Raw genomic sequence first — 20,189 nt, 5'->3', positions numbered from 1 at the left:
CTCCTTTGGGGGAGTTTATTTCCCGGTCAGAAAAGGAGAAGCAGGGTCAGGTTCCTGAACATTCTAGGCCCGGGCCTACCAGGGGAGGCAAGGGGAGGGGAGGCACAGGGGAGGGCTCCGACTGTGCGCGCTTGGTCCCGCAATTGTCCTGGCTGGGTCCGGGGAGGGCCTGCCGGGGATGGTGGCACCGAGCCTGGGGGCAGAGGTGGCAGGCCAGGGGGCCCAGAGGACGGCATGTATGGAGGCAATAAATACTGGCAGGCCAGGCACGCGACTCCAGGCCGGCAGGCCCCGGTGGGACAATAAGGCTCGGCCGCTGGCTTTGTCCGCCGCGGGCTCTCTGCTGGGGCCGTGGGCTCTGGCACTGCCCAGTGGGACAAAGAAGGCAGAGGTGTGAGGACACCTGGCCTCCCAGATGGGAATGGAGGCAACTTCAGTTTTGGCAAGTTAGCTTTCCCCCAGCCCCTGGAGCCATCCGCACAGCCCTGGCCGGGGGAGGGGGCTGGCCAGGCCCTGGCGGGCAGAAGGCGGGGGAACAGAGCACACCCCACACACCTCCCCGGGCCACGGGGCCTGCGGATGGGGCAGGGACCGGGGGGGACCACATGCTCATGCAGACATGGGGGGGTTAGAGGTTAGTGAAGGCCCCCACAGCACACGTTCCACATGTTAAGGCATCATGGTTAGACAGTTACTGACAGCGATGGATGAACTGACCGGGGACAGGTGAAAGCAGGAGGGTGGCTGGCCCCCAAGAGGCCTTGAATCATGCACCCCACCCCACCCCCACCCCCACCCCGGAAGAAGAGAAAGAACAGGATTCAGGGCAACTGCAAAGGCCCACAAGGGACCTGAGCACCCCATGAGATTCCCTTGGAAAAGCCAGGGCCTCAGGTCGGGTTAGGACAGGTGGGGGAACCCGAAGGGGTACGGAAGGGGAGGTGGAGGCCTGGCCTGGAGGCTCCCTTCCCCCTCTACCCCCCCAGCACAGGCAGAAGCAGCAAGGCGAAGACCACCGAGGAGGCTGGGGCCTGCAGGGCAGGGCCAGGAGGGATGGATAGGGTCGGCCAGGGGGGCAGACCCGTCAGCACTTTGGTAAGGGGTTGGGATGGGGTGGGGGTGGTAGGGGTGGGGCACATCAGACAGGTCCGTCTGTCTGTCCGAAGGCCTGCCCGCCTTCCGGGCCAGGGCTCAGTCCTTCCATTCCTTTTTGATGGTAAGGTTCCACTCCCAGGACAGGTGGTCAGTCTTGTCGTCGTCTGTGAACCGGGACTTGATGTTGTAGCTGCCTCGAGCCAACATACCCTTGGGCGCCTCCTCCGTGGGGGTCAGAAACTCATACTCCTCTGCCCGGGGCCCGTAGCTCCCCACCATGTAGTCAGTCTTGTCAACTGTGTGCAGGAGATGAGCCGGTCACCAGAGCTGCCTGACCCCACCCAGGGCCGAGGGCACACACCGCCTTCTTCCTCTCCCTCCTGATCCCAGAGCCCTTGGGCCACCTCCACCTTGCCCCTTCCCACAGGCCAGCCACCCCATCTTGCAGGCAGGGGTCAAGCACCGCCGCCCCCTGCCCCCCCACTCACTCTTGACGCCTTTCCTGTACGTGTGCTGGATGTACTTCATGCCGGACACGATTTCCCGGTTCACCTGCAGGGAGAGAACCCAGGCAGAGCTCGGTGGGGGCCCTCCAGGCCCAAGGCCTCCCAGCACCTCCCACGGCGTCTGCCTTACTCGGAACGAGATTTTTATCCGGTACTCCACGCCCTCCTTCAGTACAAAGGACTGCTTCTTGAAGCTTTCCAGGTCGCCTGCGCCCAAGAAAAAAATCGCGCTAAAAGGCTCAGCTACAGGAAGCTGCTCACCCCAGCGTCTCCCATCTGCAGCCGCTCCACACTCCTTCCGTTCCCGCCCGGACCCACAAGGCCCCACCCAGGACTCAGGCCCCTCCAAAGCCAGAGCCTGCAAACTTCCTGGTTGCACTTCTCCCGCGCCCCACAAGAGGGCACCCGCATTCTGAGAAACAGCAGGGAGCCAGCAGCCAAGGACCTCAGTGATGCCACTCACCTGTCAGGTCCAGCTCCAGGGGGCCGGGGGCCGTGCTACACACCAGGGTCAGGCGGGTCACCACAACATTGGGGACGCTGGGGTCTGCGGATAAGAGCAGGTCAGAGCTCCATCCCACCCGACTTGCCGTTGGCGGGGGGAGGGACTGGCAGCAGAAACCCAGAAGTGACAGGTGTCCCTCTTGGTGCTGCCTCAGCCCACTTACCAGCAGACACAGTTACGCGGCCCAAGAGGGCCTCCTTGTATTTGCGCAGACTCTCGTCATCCTTGTCCAGCTCCTGGATCTCCTGGATGCTCTTCTGGGCGGGGGGCTTGTAGTTGACCGAGTGCTCATCCTCCTCGTTCTCGGCTGCAATCTGTGCTAGCTGCTCAGCTGTAGGCTCCTGCTCAGCCATGCTCACCTCTAGCTGGTCTGGGACACCTGTGGGCAAGGACAGGGCTGCGGCAGCCTGAAAGGCCGCAGCGTCTCCCTCTCCGGCCCCTCAGCAAGCCCCACCGCCAGCACACGTACAGTGTATTGACAGACCCTCTGCGGGTTTGGGCCCAAGGGAATGTATGCCTTTTGGAGAAAAGCAGCTGCAGACAGAGCTCTGCAAAAGTCCCAAACACAGACTCCTGAAGCCCAGAAAGTGCCCACCTTGGGGACCCGCTGGAAGTCTCGCTAGAGCATCCGGAAGTAAGTAGGACCTGCTTAGTCCTGCTCCCCAGGAAGACCAAACATACATCTCCCACACCTGGGGGAGGAGACAGCACCCCCAGCCCCTACTGACAGGGTGGGGTCACCTCCAAAATCCTGCGATTCTTTCGAAGCTGCCCAGACCCTCTGCCAAGGAACACCTCCTCCTGGGTCTCCCTGACCGCACACACTCACTGGGCTCTGTCCTAACAGTGAAGCAAGGCCCCATCCTGCAAACGCAGGGTTCTCCTGGAGCTCAGATGACCGGGCCAGCCTGAGTCCCACAGGTGGGTCCCAGACGGGCATGAGGAACCCTCACCATCTGCCAACCTTCTTTCCAATTTGTGAGAGCATGTGACCTAGAATGTGGGAAGTGCTGCAATGCCCACCTGGTCTCAGGACCCTCCCTTCCCGGATCCTGGCCCAAAAGAGCTTGGGACAGCGCTGGGGGAGCAAGGAGCAGTGCAGGCAGCAGCCCACTGGGCTCCCTAAGGATCCCCATCGCACCCCGCTAGAGTCGCCGAGGAACAGCGGAAGCCCACTCAGATCCTCTGGCCGGCACCGAAGTCCACGCTAGACCTCAGCTTGCCCCGGCAAGGAAACCAACGCCTCTCCCCACGGGACCGGGCTGGCTGCCTGGAGCTGCCCGAGCACCGGACCTCACAAAGGGCCGCCGGGAACCCCGAGCCGGCCGGCCGGCCGCCACAGGTGGGGTGGGGCCCGCCCGCTCCTCCAGGCCTCCCGGCCGCTTCCTCTGGAATTCCTCTAGAAGGCTCACGCCCTGACGCCACCCAAGTGCGGCCGCAGGCGCCAGGCTCCTCCGAGTGCGATGGCCGTGGCCCACGCTTCCTTCCGCAGGGCTCCGCAATCTGGGCGGGCGGGCGGGCGCACCGCGCGGGGTGGGGTGCTCGGGGACCACGCCGCTCGGGCCGGGCGCCGCGCCCGCATCTCCGGGGACGGGGCGCCAGGCCTGGGTCTGGCCGGCGCGCATCTGCGCGGGCGGGGGCGCCGCGGGACACGGGCGGCGGCCCCTAAGGAGGCCCGCGCCCAGCCCCGGCGAGCGGCGCGAACAAAGGCGCGGCGCCCTCGGCCCCAAGGCGCCCCCTCCCCGGTCCCGCCCCGCCCCCCCACCCCCCCCACCCTGCCCACCGCCGCCAGCGCCGCCGCTCACCGGAGGGTCGACCGCGCCGCTCTCGCGCTCCCTCCCGCACGGAATGACGAACGTCGCCGCCCCGCCCGCGCGCGCCCGGCCCGCCGCTTCCGGGGTCACGCGACTTCCGCTCGCGCCGGGCGGGCGGCGGCGGGCGCATGCGCGCGCGCGGGCTGCCGGGAGCGCGCCGCCGCCATCTTGTGGAGGCGGCCTCGTGGGCGCGTCCCGCGAGGTCGGGCCGGGTTGGGGCTTCGCGCGCTCTGCTGCCCTTGTTGTCTGGTCGTGGGCGCCCTCGGGGCACGGCCGCCAGCCGAGGGCGGGAGGCAGTTTCACGGCCTCGCGTGCGTCCCCCGTTCGTCGTGACTTGTCCCCGAAGTGCCCCAACGCGCGTCTGTCAAGCGCGGGACTAGCGGTCTTTGTCGCCCGACTGCCCACCGGCCGCCCTGGGGTCCCAGCGCGGCGAGAGGGGAGCCTGTGCCCGCGGCGGTCCTCGCCCCGTGCCTCCGGGGGCACCCGGCGCAGGTGGCCCGGTCGCTTCCGTGCGCTGATCCCCGCGCACGATAGAAGCCCCCGGCTGTCGGCCGGTGCCCGACGTGGGCCGGGCGCAGACCGGGGGACACTGCAGCCCCCGCCAGGTCCTCGCAGGTCCCCAGCAGGCCGCGGGTGCCCGGCCCCCTGCGCCGGGGCTGCGGGGCCTGGCGGGGGTCGCAGGCGGCGCACAGCCCGTTGTGTGCCGGGGGGCCTTTTCGGTCACGAACTGAATGCGAAATAGGAGCCTGGCCATCTTGGGGAGGCCTTTTAGTATCTGAGGAATATCGCGGATTTTGTGTAGCCCAGGAGTCGCGCCCTCCGCTTTGCGCAGCTCGGCCCGGTGTGTCGCTTGGGAGGCTTCCTGTCGTAAACCCGGGACCCGCCGCCCGCTGTCCTGCGTAGCCCAACTGCAGGGAGAGGGAAAGTCTGCTTTCAGATTACCCAAGGGCTTCATTTATTTATCAAGATTTTACTTATTCATTAGAGAGCGCGCACAAGCAGGGGGAGCAGCAGAGGGAGCGGAGAAGCAGACTCCCCGGAGCAAGGAGCGCGATGCGGGGCTCCATCCGGGGCCTGGGGACCTGGGATCGTGACCTGAGCGCAAGGCAGAGGCTTAACGACTGAGCCACCCAGGCGCCCCCCCAAGTGCTTTTAAGAAACAAAACACAAATCAAAAAACGCTATTGTAGAGAATTTCAAACATTTTATTCGGAATCAATTACTGTGTAAAAACATGTACCCTTCATTTAGCAGCTTAGGACGAGAGTTACTCTACAGTCCTGAGGATCAGGAGCTGCTTGGCGGGCGGTTCTGGCTCCTGGTCTCCGGAGGTTGCAGCAAGCCGCTGGCCGGAGCGGTCGCCCCTAAGATCGGCTGCAATTCCAAGCTCTTGCAAATGCTGTGAGCAGGAGGTTCAGTTCTTCGTGGGCTGGAGTGATTTAGTGCCCTGCCACCTACAACTCCTGGCCCCTCCGGAGGGCCGCTCACAGCAGGGTAGCTGGCTTCTCCCAGGTGAGGCCTCAGAGAGCGAGGGACGGAGAACAAGAGCCAGCGAAACAGCAAGCACTCAGGACGAAGCCGCGCTGTCTCTAATAACCTAAATCTCAGAAGCAAGGTCCCTCCTGCACTCTTCTGGTCACACCAACCTGCCCTAGTACCGTGTAGGAGGGGACCCCAGGGATGAGAGCGCCAGCAGGCGAGGCCGCTAGGCCTGTCTTGGAGGTGGCCCACCACATGCACCAAAGTAGAAAGAACGGTACTGTGAGCCCGTGCACCTGCCGCTTCAGCAGTTACCAGCCTAGGGCCTGTCTGGTTCCACTGTGCCCTCCCTCCTCCCCATACACGCAGCTGGTCTGAAGCAAACCTCAGAGGGTATTTGCACCGTCACTATTTGAGCACGTATCTATCTCAAAGGACGAGGATCCTTTCTGGGGAGAAGCAACAACCACGGTACCATCATCCGCCCTGTTCACGCATCCACTGCCGTGTGAGGGACCACTCCAGAATGCGGTCTTCAAGCAGGGATTCACAGCTCTCTCCGCGCTTCTCGGGCTGAGTGCAGCTGCGGGCAGATCAGGTCCGTGCCGGAGCCCCAGCCCGAGGCCCTTCCGCACGGCTGCTGTGCGATTTTGGCAGCCGGAGTCCAAGAGCCCATGTTCTGAGAGGCCTGTTCACAAGTCTCCTTGTGGACCCCCGGGGAAGTGCTAGGAGCCAAACTCCTGCAGCTTTTCACTGGCCAAGCCCTGAACTTGAGCCGGCCCAGGTCTAAGGGCAGGAAGTTAGAGTCCACCTCTCGAAGGGAAGAAAAGCGAAGAACATGTGGCCCGCACATTCCCCTTCTGTAAACACACTGCCTCCCAGGACCCCCAAAAGTCTCCTCCCGTTTTGGCTTCTGCTCGGGGCGCAGGTGAGAGCGAGGCGGGGGTGTGGCTTTTCTTAATCTGAAAATTGGGGCTCACAACCCAGAAGCCCTGCCCCACAGCACCAGATAAACCATCCCATCCCCCTGCCTGAACTGCACCATCTGTGAGGGTGATAGAGAACCACATTTGCTTCCCACTGGGTTTTGGGTAATTTCTTATGGAGCGGTCAGCATCTGGAATACCAACCAGGAAAAGTCTCAACAGTCCTAAGCATCATTAGAGATCCAAACAGTATTTTCCTTGATTGCATTGTGAGTTCTTTCACTTTTTGGTGGACTCGGAGTCAAGTTAAACTGCGTGCGTTGCAGTTAGAAGTATGCTGGTGTCTTAATCCATAGAATCATCCTCTTTGCTCCACCTTGTGTCCTGTTGAAGGACGCTGGGGTCCTGTAGAGCCCCCCACGGCTGAGACCCTGGGGGCAGCACCCAGCCCAGCACTGAGCCACTCCTGTCCCCTGTCCTTTCTGTGGGGTGGAGAGCAGACCCGTGGGAACCAACCCGTGGGGAATGTGGTGTGGTGCTTCCTTTAGTGTTTGCACCATCACAAGGGGGGCCATGACACCATTTTGAACTTTTTATCAAATTAGCAAAGAACCTAAGAGAGGCGAGCATGCAGGATAACAGCATGGCCTTCCCTGACACGGGGGTGGCTGGTGGGGCTGGAAGCACCCCGTGAACAGACACCTTACACCGTAACAGTGTTCAGATGGTGTGTCTCAGCAAGGACCCGTTTACAAACGTACCCTGAGGAAATGACCGTGGGTGGGAGCAGGGGTTTGGTGACAAGGTTTACTGCAGCATTTTTACGGCATCAAACATTTTCCTCACACGCATCTGAAAAGCGTGCAACAGCTCAGGACAGACCACCGAGGGGCCCCGTGCTCTCCCATGTCACGGGAATATCTAAGAGGTAATTAATAAATGTTAATGCACAGTACTTAAAAAACCCTGTGAATTAAAACTTTTCACAGGATTCAAATAAAATAGTGAATGATATAGACAAACTAATTTTTTTTACAGCTCTATCAAGGTATAATTTACAAAATCCATCCATCCAAAGTTTATAATTCAGTTATTTTTTAGTAAATGTGTAGAGTTGCAAAAACATCCCTCCAAACTTTATGTTGAGCTATTTGTCCTTGTTGCCTGTTCCCAGCGGCCCATCTCTCCCAGACCCTGACGACCACTGTCCTGCTTTCTGTACCTACAAATGTGGAACCATACAACCAACAGTCTTAGGATGTCTTGTGATCCCCCTAGAGTGATGTTGGCATAGAATGTGTATTTTGTCCTGTTTGTTGTATAAGTATAGCACGTTTTCTTTGTACTCATTCGTCAGTTGATGGACTTTTTGTTTCCTTTTGTCGATTGTGAACATTTGCATTTGTCCTTGTGTGAACATGTGTTCATTTCCCTCGGGTACATTCCCAGAAGTGGAATTCCCCATGTTTTCCACGGTGGAGGTACCATTTTACAATCCTGCTGGCACTATCAGAAGGTTCCAGTCAGGCACACCCTCGATGATACTTGGCATTGTCTTTTTGATTAAAGCCCGGTGTGACATGGTGTCTCATTGTGGGTTTGACTTGCATTTCCCTGATGAAGAGTCTTCCTTGGAACATCTACTCAAGGCTCTTGTCCAGTTTTAAATTGGGTTGTCTTATTCAGGTATAATAGTATTTATATGTTCTGGATATCTTTTACCAGGTGTATGATTTGGAAATATATGTATTTTTAAGATTTTATTTTTAAGTCATCTCTACACCCAACATGGGGCTTGAACTCACATCCCTGAGATCAAGAGTCACATGCTCCACCTACTGAGCCAGCCAGGCAGCCCTGATTTGACATATTTTCTATGGCTTGACTTTCATTTTCTTTTCTTTCTTTCTTTTTTTTTAATTCTATTTATTATTTATTTGAGAGAGAGAGCCCACAAGTGTGTGTGGGGGGCGGTGGGAGAGGTAGAGGGAGAGGGACAAGGAGACTCCTGCTGAGCAGGGAGCCCGATGGGGGCTCAATCCCAGGACCCTGGGATCATGACCTGAGCCGAAGGCAGATGCTTAACCGACTGAGCCACCCAGGCGTCCCTTGACTTTCATTTTCTTTTCTTTTTTTTTTTTTTTAAGGTTTTATTTATTTATTTGAGAGAGAGAGAGAGAGAGAGGACAAGCAGGGGAACGGCAGGGAGAGGGAGAAGCAGTCTTCCTGCCGAGCAGGGAGCCCGATGTGGGACTCTATCCCAGGACCCTGGGACCATGACCCGAGCCAAAGGCAGACGCTTAATGACTGAGCCACCCAGGCGCCCTTGACTTTCATTTTCTTTCATTTTTGTTAAGTACTATATCTTAATTTATTTTTAATTTTTTTTTAAAGATTTTATTTGACAGAGAGAGACACAGCGAGAGAGGGAACACAAGCAGGGGGAGTGGGAGAGGGAGAAGCAGGCTCCTCGCTGAGCAGGGAGCCCAATGTGGGGCTCAATTCCAGGACCCTGGGATCATGACCTGAGCCGAAGGCAGACATTTAATGACTGAGCCACCCAGCCGCCCCAAAGATTTTAGTTTTAAATAATCTCTGCACCCAACATGGGGCTCAAACTCAACCCTGAGATCGAGAGTCACACACTCCACTGACTGAGCCAGCCAGGCAGCCCTAAAAGGGCATATTTTCTTGTTTCTTTTGTGAACTGCCTATTTATGTTTGGTTTGTCTTAAATTTTTGGAATTTTTTGATTTATGTAAGTTTTTAGAAGTCCTCCCTGCCCTAAGTTTTTAATTTTTTTGAGCTGCTTCTTTTTTCCATTTCACCTGCAAAATAGGGATTCTTATTTTCAATATAACAATACCATTAACATACCTACCAAAGTTAACAATGCTTTCTTAGTATTATCAAATACTAAGTGTTCGATTTTCCTGTCTCAGAACTCTTGTTCAAGGGACGCCTGGGTGGCTCAGGGTGGATCTTCCTGATCAGACCCTCCAGGGGTGGCGTGGTGTGTTCTTCTACCGTCTTGCTGGGTGAGCCCCAGGTCAGCTTTCAGAGGGCTGTGGGCTTCCCACCTCTTCACCTCGGGGGCACTCTGCTCGTCCCACCTGGAGTGAGGTGTAGCTGGCTCCGGGACATCAGGCTGGCCCCCCTGCCATCAATTGCCACATCGACCTTTCATCCAATGTCTTCAGCAGCCTCTAAGGATTGTTCTCAACATGTATTGTTTTATTAGGCATCATAAAATGGTGATTTTCTAATACTTCTGCATTTCTTAGCTGGAATTCTTAAAAAAAAAAACTGGAGTCATCAGCTATGTAATCCCTTCAAAATACAATTTGTATAGAAAAAAATTTTTTTTCTGTTTATCTGCCAATTTTTAGAATACATTAGAGCCCAAGTAACCTCCAATGATGAACATTAGATTTTTTTTTTTCTTAAGTATCAAGGGGCGCCTGGTTGAGTGTCCAACTCTTGATTTGGGATCAGGTCATGATCTCAGGGTCCTGGGATTAAGCCCCATGTCGGGATCCCTGCTCACCGAGGAGTCTGCTTCTGCCTCTCCCTCTGCCTCTCCCCCAGCCTGTGCTCTCTCTAAAATAAATAAATAAATATTTTTTTAAAAAAGGTATCATTATGATCACCTGGATGTGTATATATTTGACAGGAACAACAACAAAAGGAAATGGTAAAGTCTATAAAATCATTAATGGTAACTCGAATGACTTGTTTGTGATGGATTTGTACACTAAAAAACCTGGCATGCTCCCGTTAATTAGCACGCTAAAACATTTTATAATTTATTTTTACAACTTGCATAGATTACATAAAAATTGGCTCTGGCCTAGCTGAGGCTAAATGATCACAGACAAGTTGATATATTTTAAATTAATGAGCTTATTTCCTGGTACTCTGATGGTTTTATTTTTGCATTAAAATCTTTAACTACATATTATTTATTGCTGTTTTCCTCCAATGGTCGGTTGATCCCAGATTGAGTCATTGATAACAGCCAATTAGTGTAAGTCAGATAAACATTTATGAACATTACACAACCATGTATAATTCTGTAACAATTAATATATTTAAGTTACCCCCCCAAAAAAAATCCCCCAGGATATGTGGGTAAGCCACAGTGGAATACAAAGTGTAACCAATGAACCTAACTATAGTACAAATTACACCAAAGGGGCAGAGAAGAAAAGGACTCACCAAACAGCTTTGGAAAACAGTAATTTTTCACTAGATACTCCATAGCTCAACACAAAAGTAACAGAACTCAATACCGTGCGTACCCTGGTCAGTAATCGTTTCTCGCAGGGTTCTCGGTTAGCAGCTCTGAAACTAAGGTAGGTAAACACTCATTTTTTTTTTTTTTTTAAGATTTTATTTATTTGACAGAGACACACAGAGAGAGGGACCACAAGCACGGGGAGTGGGAGACGGAGAAGCAGGCTTCCCGCCGAGCAGGGAGCCCGATGTGGGACTCGATCCCAGGACTCTGGGACCATGACCTGAGCCGAAGGCAGACGCTTAACGTCTGAGCCACCCAGGCGCCTGCACAGTAGGTTCCTGATGGCTGAAGCTAAAACAGACTAAGCAACAAAGTAACAGCTACCAGGTTATGACTCATAGAATCAAATAAATATCCTTGAGTCTATGCTGATATAAATAACCAAATAAGTGGTTAGAAATCATCTTGCTTAGGAAAGAATTCCAATTAAAGTTGAAGGGGGCGCCTGGGGGCTGAGTCAGTGAAGCGGCTCAGGTCATGATCTCAGGTCCCCTCATTGGGCTCCCTGCTCATCGGGGAGCCTGCTTCTCCCTCTGACCCTCCCCCTTCTCATGTACTCTCTCTCTATCATTCTCGCTCTCTCAAGTGAATAAATAAATCTTAAAAAAAAAAATAAAGACACCATGAGACAGCATGGTGACAATGTTTGCCCAACAGGATGCTAAGAATACTGGGCAGAACTTGGAGAAACAGGTATTCACTTAATCTCACGCTGTCTCCGTCAAGATAATTGTGGGTCACGAAGTGGAGAGCAGTCACTCTACAGTAGAGACCCAGGCAGCTCCTATCTGGACCAATGAGCAAGGCCACCTCACCGATAACTAGACAGACAGACTGCCGTCCTGTACCCCACAGGACGTGCTGGGAACAGCCCATCTGTGGTATTCTTACCAGGAATACATAACCCTGGTCTAGTCATAAAAAAGTGAGACAACCCCTGATGGGATCAACCTTCAAAAGTGTCACACAAGAGAAGGCAGGGCTGAAGACAAGCACGGACGCCCTGAGGTCAGCGGACAGGGCACTGCTTTCCACGCAGACAGGAAAAGCATGTAGGACACAGGCCAACTGGCTAAACTGAAGCAAGGCTGCAGTTCAGATATGGCATTGTGTCATAGTGTCTGATTATGTAAAAGAATATCTTTGTGGTTTTTGTTTTGTTTTTTAAGAGAGGGCGTGGGGGAGGGGCAGAGGGAGAGAGAGAATCTCAAGCAGACTCCGTGCTGAGCGCAGAGCCCGACACGGGGCTCGATCTCACAACCCTGAGATCATGACCTGAGCCGAAACCAAGAGTCAGATGCTTCACCGACGGAGCCACCCAGGCCCCCTAAGAATATCCTTGTTTTTATTTATTTTTTAATTAATTTTTGGGGGTAAAACGATAGTTTATTAAGTGAAGATACAGAAGAAGCTCTCAAGAGTGAGAGGGGTCCCAACAGGGTTGCCCTATTTTTTATTTTTTGAATATCCTTGTTTTTAAAGAAATAGACACAGAAGGATTTGGGGTAAAGTGGCCTCATGCTGCACTCACTCTCCATCAGTTCAGATTTAAAAAGTGGAAAATGCCAGCATTTGGGGAGTCTGGGTGAGAAGCCTGCGGGAACTCCCCATACTATTCTCACTTTTTTTTTTTTAAGATTTTATTTATTTATTTGACAGACAGAGACACAGCGAGAGAGGGAACATAAGCAGGGGGAGTGGGAGAGGGAGAAGCAGGCTTCCTGCTGAGCAGGGAGCCCAATGTGGGGCCTGATCCCAGGACCCTGGGATCATGACCTGAGCCGAAGACAGACGCCCAACGGCTGAGCCACCCACGTGCCCCTATTTTCACTTCTTTCCTATAAATCCGAATATCAACACTACAAAATAACACCTAAGGACATTCACAGTTAAACAGAGAAATAGGCTGATGTTACTAGAAATGATAAGGCTAAGACTGAATAGAAATTGGTAGCTGTATCAACTTCAGGAATAGCTTTACATGTCTGAGACTATTCCCATAAAACTTACATGACACGAGGCACTGCCAAGAGACACGAAATGTGCTTCGTCACACCCAACAAAACCAACCTTTAGGGACTCTGCCGAGCATGGTGCACGCTGCTAGCAGGACACTCAGCTCCACCCGGGCCTCCAGTGCTCCCAGGTGGAGTCCAGGGAGGCGCCTCTTATCTGTGATCACTAATATTCAATCCAGATTTTTTTTTTTAAAGGATAAGGATAATAAAGAAAAGAAAGTGCAAGCGAAACCACAGGGAGATCCCTCTTCGCACCTAACGTCTGGCTAAGATACGGTGGACAGGGCGAGCTGGGAACCCTGCGCCCGGCCGGCGGGCAAGCGTGTGCCCGAGCGGCCCTCCGACCCAGCAACTCCTGTCCTAGAGACACATGTTCACGGAAGACCCAGCAGCCCCCGGTGGCAACAGCCCAAAGGCGGGTCCACCGCACAGTAGGGATAACAAAGCCGTCCATTGTCACGGAGGGTCGATTCGTGCTAGCAAACGGGTCAACTTTGAAAACGTGACGCCAAGTGAGAGAAGCCTGACACAGAAGGTTATGTGTGGTACGATTCCATTTATGTGCCACGTCCCAGATCAGCAAATCCGCAGACAGAAAACAGGCTCGTGCACGCCAGGGACTGGGGGAGGAGAGTAGGGAGTCACTGCTAGTGGGTTTGTTTTTGGGGTGATGAAAACATTCTGGAATTTGAATGTGGTGTTGGATTATGAGCCTGTGAATACCGTAAAGTCACTGTAAAATTAAAATTCTACCTTCCAAATGGGTAAACTTCATGGTATGTCAATTATGTCTCACTAAAGCTGTCCTTTAAAAAAAGCCTTGTAGGGGCATCCGGCTGGCTCAGTGGAGAGCACGTGACGTGACTCTCGATCTCAGGGTTGCGAGTTTGAGCCCCACGTTGGGGGTCGAGGTGACAAAAAAATAATAAAAATAAAAAATAAGTGAAACAGAGCGCCTGCAGTATCAGGGTCTGGAGAGCACTGGGGAGTCAGTTCTATTGCTGCGATCACCCTGTGTTGATTGAATATGTTGTTTTTTTAAGCTTATCTTTTTTCTTTTTTTTTAAATTTTATTTTATTTGAGAGAGAGAGAGAGGGAGAGCGCGCACAAGCAGGGGGAGGGGCAGAAGCAGCAGACTCTCCTGCTACTGAGCAGGAGGGACCCTGAGATCACGACCTGAGCCAAAGGCAGATGCCCAACCGACTGAGCCACCCAGGTGTCCCTATTTTTTAAGTGATTCTATCCCCAACATGGGGCTCAAATCCACGATCCAAGATCAAGAGTCACACACTCCGCCAATGGACCTGGCCGGGCACCGCTGACATCCTGTATTCCCCTCCCCACTGCCAGTCTGTCCCCCATCAGAGCGGACATCTGTGAGGGCAGGGATTTCTGTTTCCAGCACAAGGGGATGCCGCCTGGCACGTGGCCAGCACTCACACATTTGCTGGATGAGTAAATAGTTTTCTTTAAACTCAAAAAATAGAAAGATCCTTTCACTAGGTTCCTGGGAGGATGAATGAGATCTGCACGAAGGCCCGGCAGTGCGGGAGGTACGACCTTCGACGGCTAGTAGCCGGGGACGAAAAAGATGCTGAGGCTACGTTCCCACACTTACTAGACTGTATCACAATTTCTCACTTTTGTCTTTCTTTTGACTCTCAGCTCCCTGAAGGCAAGACCCAAACCGTGCTCACTCCGGGGATGTGCACAGACACACAGTAGGTTAGGTAGGGGGCCCCAGAGGGCGTCGGACAAAGGCAGCCATCGCTCATCGCATCCAGGCCCCCGGCTCCTCTGTCTCCTACAGTCCTCAAGCAGAGAGGCCTGCTGCTTCTCATTCCAGATTGCTCCGTGACCACACGCGTCTTTGCTCAACTAAGGAACAGCCAAGAATGCGCTCGGCAGCTGACTGGCTCCTCTCCTCCTGAGCCACCTGAGGACAAGTCAGGCCCAGGGGCTCCCATCCCTGTAGGCCTCCTGCCACTCTTCCCTGGGGCTGGCTTCCTGCTCATCACGTGAAGAGTAACTCAGACAGGCCAAGTGGATCACGTACCCACTTTTGGACCCACCACTGAGCTTCCACACGTACCGCCAGCCAGGAAGAGGGCCGGACAGCGTCCCAAGTCCAGGCTAAGGAGGCAGCTCAGTCCATCTGGGTGGCTGTGAGGGGCGCTGGACAATTGCAGTTCAGCGTCTGAGCAGAGAACGTGCAGGAGAAAAACATGTAAAACCACCAAATAGTATCTCATCTTTCACTCATTTAACGATACTTTGGGGGACAGAGAGTGCTGGCCTTTGCAGGGACACCTGACACTGTCCTTTCAGTGGCCAGATGCCCGGTTTGCCTTGGATCATGGATGCTGTCTCTGCATACACAACAGCCCCCCTTTTCCCTCTCGGGAGCATCCCAGCATAGACAGAGTTACAGGCTCCTCCAACTCCTGAAATAAAAGGTTTCTTGTTTCACAAATGAGGAGTTAAGGTTCAAAGCGATCGAGGCCGCTCCTGGCTCATAAGGAGTCTGCGTGGCTCCATCCACCCCACTGGACTCACGAAACCTCAGGGTCATTTCCCCCCGCCCGTGGTCTCCCCAGCTCCTGAGATGTCACCCCCTCCAGTTTCTCCTGTCACCTCCAAACCTCCCTGGGCCACACCACCTGCCGCTGCTTTGCTAGTGTCCACGTGTCTACAGCTGCTAAATTGGCGACGTCCAGCTCCGAGCACTCGTGGGACGCCTATCCGCATCTGGTCTCTGCCTGCCTCCTAGATCCCACACTGAGCGTCGCCCCTTCCCCTGCTTTCCTCTTGGGCCTTTCTCCCCACACATGGCACCCTCAGCCACGGCTCCAGCGCCTGAGCCGCCCCCCCACGCCCCCCCATCCCGGTGGCCGTCAGTCCGAGCGCCTCTGGCCTCTGGCCTGGGCCCATCGTCCCCCTCCAGCAGGTGTTCTCTTCAGGCAGCCCCCCACCTCTCCAAGGGCGGTCTCCCCACCTGGTGCGTGGCTGCCCAGCGGACACCACCACCTCCCAGGGACACCGCCCCACTGTGCCCAGATCACCTGACCTCGAGCCCGTCCCTCCCTCGCGGCCACAGCAGCCAAGGCCGGGCACATTCCGATCCCTTCCCGTGACGCTGGGCTCCTCCAGGGCTGAGCCAGGTCGTGCCAGTCACCCTTCCGTCCAGCGCCTAGTGTGAAGTAGGCCGTTCAAGCGGCAGCCGCCGGCTCCGCAGTGACAGCAGAGGACTGGCAGTTAAAGGCAGCGCCACCGCTGAGCCGCAGGGTGTGTCCCCACCGTCCCGCCACGAGGCTCTGTGCGCCGCCACAGCCCGCCGCCTTCCCAGGTCTCTCTGTCCACGCCGCCACCACCTGCCACGCGCTGCTGTACCCTAGACCGGGCCCGGGGGCCGCAGATCCAGGGCCCTCAGGTCTCACTGGCTTTGGGGCACAACCGGCAGCACCTCTGGAGGAGGAGGGAAACCCTGAGGATTTCAGCGGGGTCTCCCTGCCCGGCCTCCCGCAGGGAGCTTGGCCTCTTCCGAGCAGCACGGCAGGGCGAGTGCCCAGGGCACATCTCTGGCTTGCTCTCTTCTGTCCCAGAGGGAGTCCAGACGGGGCAGCCATCTACCAGCCCCTCCGGGTCTGTGCGCGTCACTCAACTGCTACAGCTCCCCCGGGCATTCCACCGGGATACGACTTGAGGACACACTTGCTGGCTGGCGCCTGCTTTGACGTGAGAGACAGAGGAGAACAGGAGGGGGTTATGTTACAAAGTCAGAGCTGCTGATCCCTGGGTCTGAGCAGCAGAGCCCCAGGAGGAGAGGGACAGCCCAACCGGCTGTCCAAAATCCGGCAGCAACCTGCGGCGCCCCATCCCACCCCTCACTCCACACTGCAGGTAACGGGGGCGGGACGGGTGGAGCAGAGACAGGCGGGACTGCTCCCCACGCTCCCGTCAGGCCCAAGCAAGGACTGCGACAGGGGACGAGTCACATGGCTCCAGTTCCACACACGTCTCTGTTTTATTATGGCAAAGGTGAAAACACCACCTTCCCCACAACGGCAACCGGTAACATTTATCCCAAAAATAACTCGGTACAAAACAGGGCTGCTTCAGAATTTAAAAAAAAAAAAGGAAAGAAAAAAAAAACCTTTACATGAGTTTTTAAATCCTATTTTAAAACACAAAAGAAACAAATCCATCATTGGCTGCACAGTCCCAGTCCACGGCCCCCTCCCACCAGGGAGCACGGAGGAGACATCTGGGTCCTGCTCCACTTGAGGATCTGCCGCTCTCTTTAACTGGTGTCCATCTGAAACGCACACAAAAATCACTCACTCAACAGGAGGCCCCTGCTTCCGGTCAGTCCCTGTCCACCCCCCGGCGCCCCTCGCCTGGGACTTACTCTCGCGTTGTAAGCGTCCAGCTGCGCATCCAACTCCTCTGCAGAAAGCTGCTGCTTCGAACTCCGGCCGGTGCCTCTGCCTCGGCCCCGGCTTCCTCCACGAGTGCCTCTCCGGGTGCCGCCGCCGCCGAAAGCCCCGGAGCCACGGCTTCTAGTCATCCCGCCTCTGTTTACGCTAGCAGGGAAGAGGGAACCCACTCACGTGCCGTGGAAGGGCCTGCAGGACGAGTGCCCCCAGGCCCACGCAGCGTCCCAGCCCCGGAGCTCACCTCTGCGCGGGTCTCCGCTGCGTGTCAATCTGTGACGTGACGAGCTGAATGTTCATGGGGCGGCCTGCGGCAGAGAAAACAAGAGGTGCCCCGGGTTAGAGGGCTCTGAGACGCACCAAGGGGTGCCGCACCCCGGTCTCCATGCAAGCACCGGAGAGGGGCTCTGTGTATCTCCAAGGCTCCCAACAAGGGGAGCGGCCGAGCGATACCGGTGGGAGAACGAGATGCTGCCAGTGACAACCCCACCGAAAACCTCCTCACTCCTTCTTGGTCCGGGCTGGGTGGGTGTCTGGCCAGGTGTCCGGGGTGCTCATGGGTGGAAAGGTGTGGGTGGCCTGACGGAAGAAGAACTGGTACCTTTGTCTTTACGACTACAGCCCCGCACTCAGAGGTGTACTATGGCGGTTCTGAGAAGGCTTCACAGAAGTGAGTCTTCCGGAAGGAGCTGAAGGAGGGGAGGGATGTAGCTTGCTGGATGGGGGTTCACAAGAGGTTGGTCCAGATGTGTGGGGCAGCATGAGAGGTGGCAGAATGGAAAAGAGAGACAAAGGGGCGAATGCAAAGTGTCCTCAGCCACAGGATAAGCCATACTCCTGCACGGATGGCTGCCAGCCCCAGACTCCACAAACGAGCCGCAGCCCCGCCATCATCCTGGGTCCAACCTCAGACGCACCATCCAGGGGGACGCCGTTGTACTGTTTCATAGCTTTCAGGGCGTCTGCCTTCCGTTCAAAGTGCACGTCAGCTGTTCCTAAACTGCGCCCGGAGCGGTCATAATGCACAGCTGCCTTCTTCAGAGTCCCGAATTCAGCGAAGAGCTCCTGGAGGCCGGGAAGAGCAGCTGTTAGAGAAGGGGCTTCCCCTCTGGTGGCCCAGGGCAGTTCCCTGGCAGTATGAGCTGCTCTGGGGTCATTTCCCTGGGAGGCAGACACGGATGGGGGCAGGGCAGTGGTAGTGGAAACCAGGGGAAGGGAGGGGTGTATGGGACAGCAACTTCCTGGAGCAGCTGGGCCTGAGGGCTCCTGCCAGTGCGGGGACCTTACATCTGTCCCAGGATGCAGGTAAAGGACCACAGAGCCCACCAGTGAAGGGAACAAGAGTAAGTCGCTACCTTCTCCAACAGCGGAAAATTGACAACACACCCAAGGACTGTACCAAGAAACAGCAAAGGCCAAGATCGCAGAGCAAGGGATGCTATCCGACATGCGGACCAGCTCCCAGGGCCCGGCGGTTTGGGAGCCCTGACCCAGCCCCTCCCCCAGGGCAGGTTCTGGCTCACCTTTCCCTCTCCTCCTACTCAAGCCTGCCGCAAAGGCTGAAGTCAAGCGCTGCCATGGAAACCGCCCTGACCTCAGGCAGGCTGGGAGTTGGAGAGGGAACCCGGGGTGTGGGGCTACTCCGGCCGCAGGCACACAGCGGGAAGAGGAGTTCACCAAAAGCGGTTTCCAGTGGATGCCAGAAACCACCTTAAAAAAAGTGTTGAGACACCGTGAGTGCTCACCGGCCTTGCTCTGTCCTCCCACGGTAGTCAAACAAACAGCTGGGCTCTGGGAAATTGAACCCAGGAAGGCCCAGCACCCTGACCCAGCCATCTCTGGGACTTATCCCCAAGATGTCTTTACTTAATCAGAAAACAGGTTTATATGCCTTTGGAATTCAAACAAAAAAACAAAACAACAAAAACAAAAAAACCCCTGAAAAACAGAAACAACCCCCCCCCCCAAAAAACCAGAAAACAAAAAAACCCCAAACAAAACAACAAAAAAAGAAGCTTCAACCAAAGTTGAGTTTGAGAATCCTGCCACTAAAAAGACCACGAGAAAAACAAGGCACAAGTTCCGTAAGACACGGAGCTTGGGGCTCAAGGCAAACGGAGCAGGAAAGATGCCCAGCACCATCCTGCTTCTGTGCTTTGCCTATAAATTTCCACAGAGAAAGGTCTTTTTCCTCCCAACAAATCACTAAAACAAGTACAAAGTAAGCAAAAACCGAACATCCTAGGTGAGTCGCTAACACAGGACAGGCTCACATTAGGCCAATCTTTCGGGCCAAGAAGTGAAAGCTCCGGCAGAGGATTTTCGTTTACAGAACACGTCTCAGGAAGAGCAGCAGCCCCTCACGCTAAGCCGGGGGCCTGTCTTCCAACACACTGACCTACTTGTCGGACTTTCAACTGTGCCATGACCTCTGCTTCCATTCCTGCACCCCTTAGAGGGGACAGGGGTGGCCCCTGGGTGCCCGGGAGGGCTCACTGTCCTGGGGTGGCAGGGGATTCAAGACCACATCCCGAACAGGACCAATTCGGCGAGGGTGAAGTGCTCACCGGGAACCTCCCGTCCCTTACCTGAATATCAGCGTCGGACACTCCAAAATCCAGATTTGACACCAGCAGTTTCCCACCAGTCTCCACGCCTGCGCCACCCCCGAAGCCGCTGTCGAAAAGGTCATGCTGCCACTTGTCAGGAAGCTGCTTCGGCTGGAGAAGGAAGAAAACACAAGAGCGGACGCAGACCCATGAGTGTGTCTTCGAGACTCCCTCGCCCTCCCGGGCAGGCCGCCCTCTCCCCGCCGGGCCGGGAGGGAAACGCAGAGGCCGGTCGCTCGCCCCTTCCCGCCCACGCCGCGCCAGGCCGCAGCGACCCAGCGGGACCCCCCGGTCCCGCAGCCCCTCCGTCCCCTCCAGCCAACTTCCCGCCGCCCGCGCGGCCGCGCCCAACGTCCCCTCGGCCGCCGCCGCCACGAGGCCCGGCGCCCAGCCGAGACAAAGGCCGGGACGGTCTCCGCCTCCCGGGCCCGGCCCGCGCGCGACCCGGCTGCCCGGCAGGCGCCCGCGCCCACCGGCCCGGCGCAGCCCGCCGTCCTCCCCGC

At 55.8% G+C, this 20,189-nt stretch overlaps 2 protein-coding genes across 2 annotated transcripts in view; both read right to left on the bottom strand.

The window, feature by feature from the left end:
- On the bottom strand, positions 1-3,997 carry ARHGDIA (Rho GDP dissociation inhibitor alpha). Its single transcript, XM_035025777.1, has 6 exons — positions 3,912-3,997; positions 2,270-2,485; positions 2,065-2,148; positions 1,732-1,808; positions 1,584-1,647; positions 1-1,391 (listed from the first exon to the last, which is right to left on the bottom strand). Exons 2-6 carry the CDS (start codon positions 2,457-2,459, stop codon positions 1,192-1,194), a joined length of 615 nt encoding a protein of 204 aa, XP_034881668.1. The 5' UTR covers positions 2,460-2,485; positions 3,912-3,997; the 3' UTR covers positions 1-1,191.
- Positions 3,998-16,643: 12,646 nt separating this feature from the next.
- The window catches only part of ALYREF (Aly/REF export factor), a 4,223-nt gene continuing 677 nt past the window's right edge, over positions 16,644-20,189 (bottom strand). The window contains exons 2-6 of the mRNA XM_035025771.1: positions 19,666-19,798; positions 17,995-18,142; positions 17,322-17,385; positions 17,053-17,227; positions 16,644-16,959 (exon numbers count right to left, since the gene is read on the bottom strand). Of these exons, the coding sequence (XP_034881662.1) occupies positions 16,945-16,959; positions 17,053-17,227; positions 17,322-17,385; positions 17,995-18,142; positions 19,666-19,798 (535 nt within the window). The 3' untranslated portion in view covers positions 16,644-16,944. The remainder of the gene's footprint in view (positions 16,960-17,052; positions 17,228-17,321; positions 17,386-17,994; positions 18,143-19,665; positions 19,799-20,189) is intronic.

Source organism: Mirounga leonina, unplaced genomic scaffold, assembly GCF_011800145.1.
Source record: "Mirounga leonina isolate KUSES-001 unplaced genomic scaffold, KU_Mleo_1.0 Mir_197, whole genome shotgun sequence".
Lineage (NCBI taxonomy): Eukaryota > Metazoa > Chordata > Mammalia > Carnivora > Phocidae > Mirounga > Mirounga leonina.
This window is presented reverse-complemented; position numbering and strand designations above follow the sequence as displayed.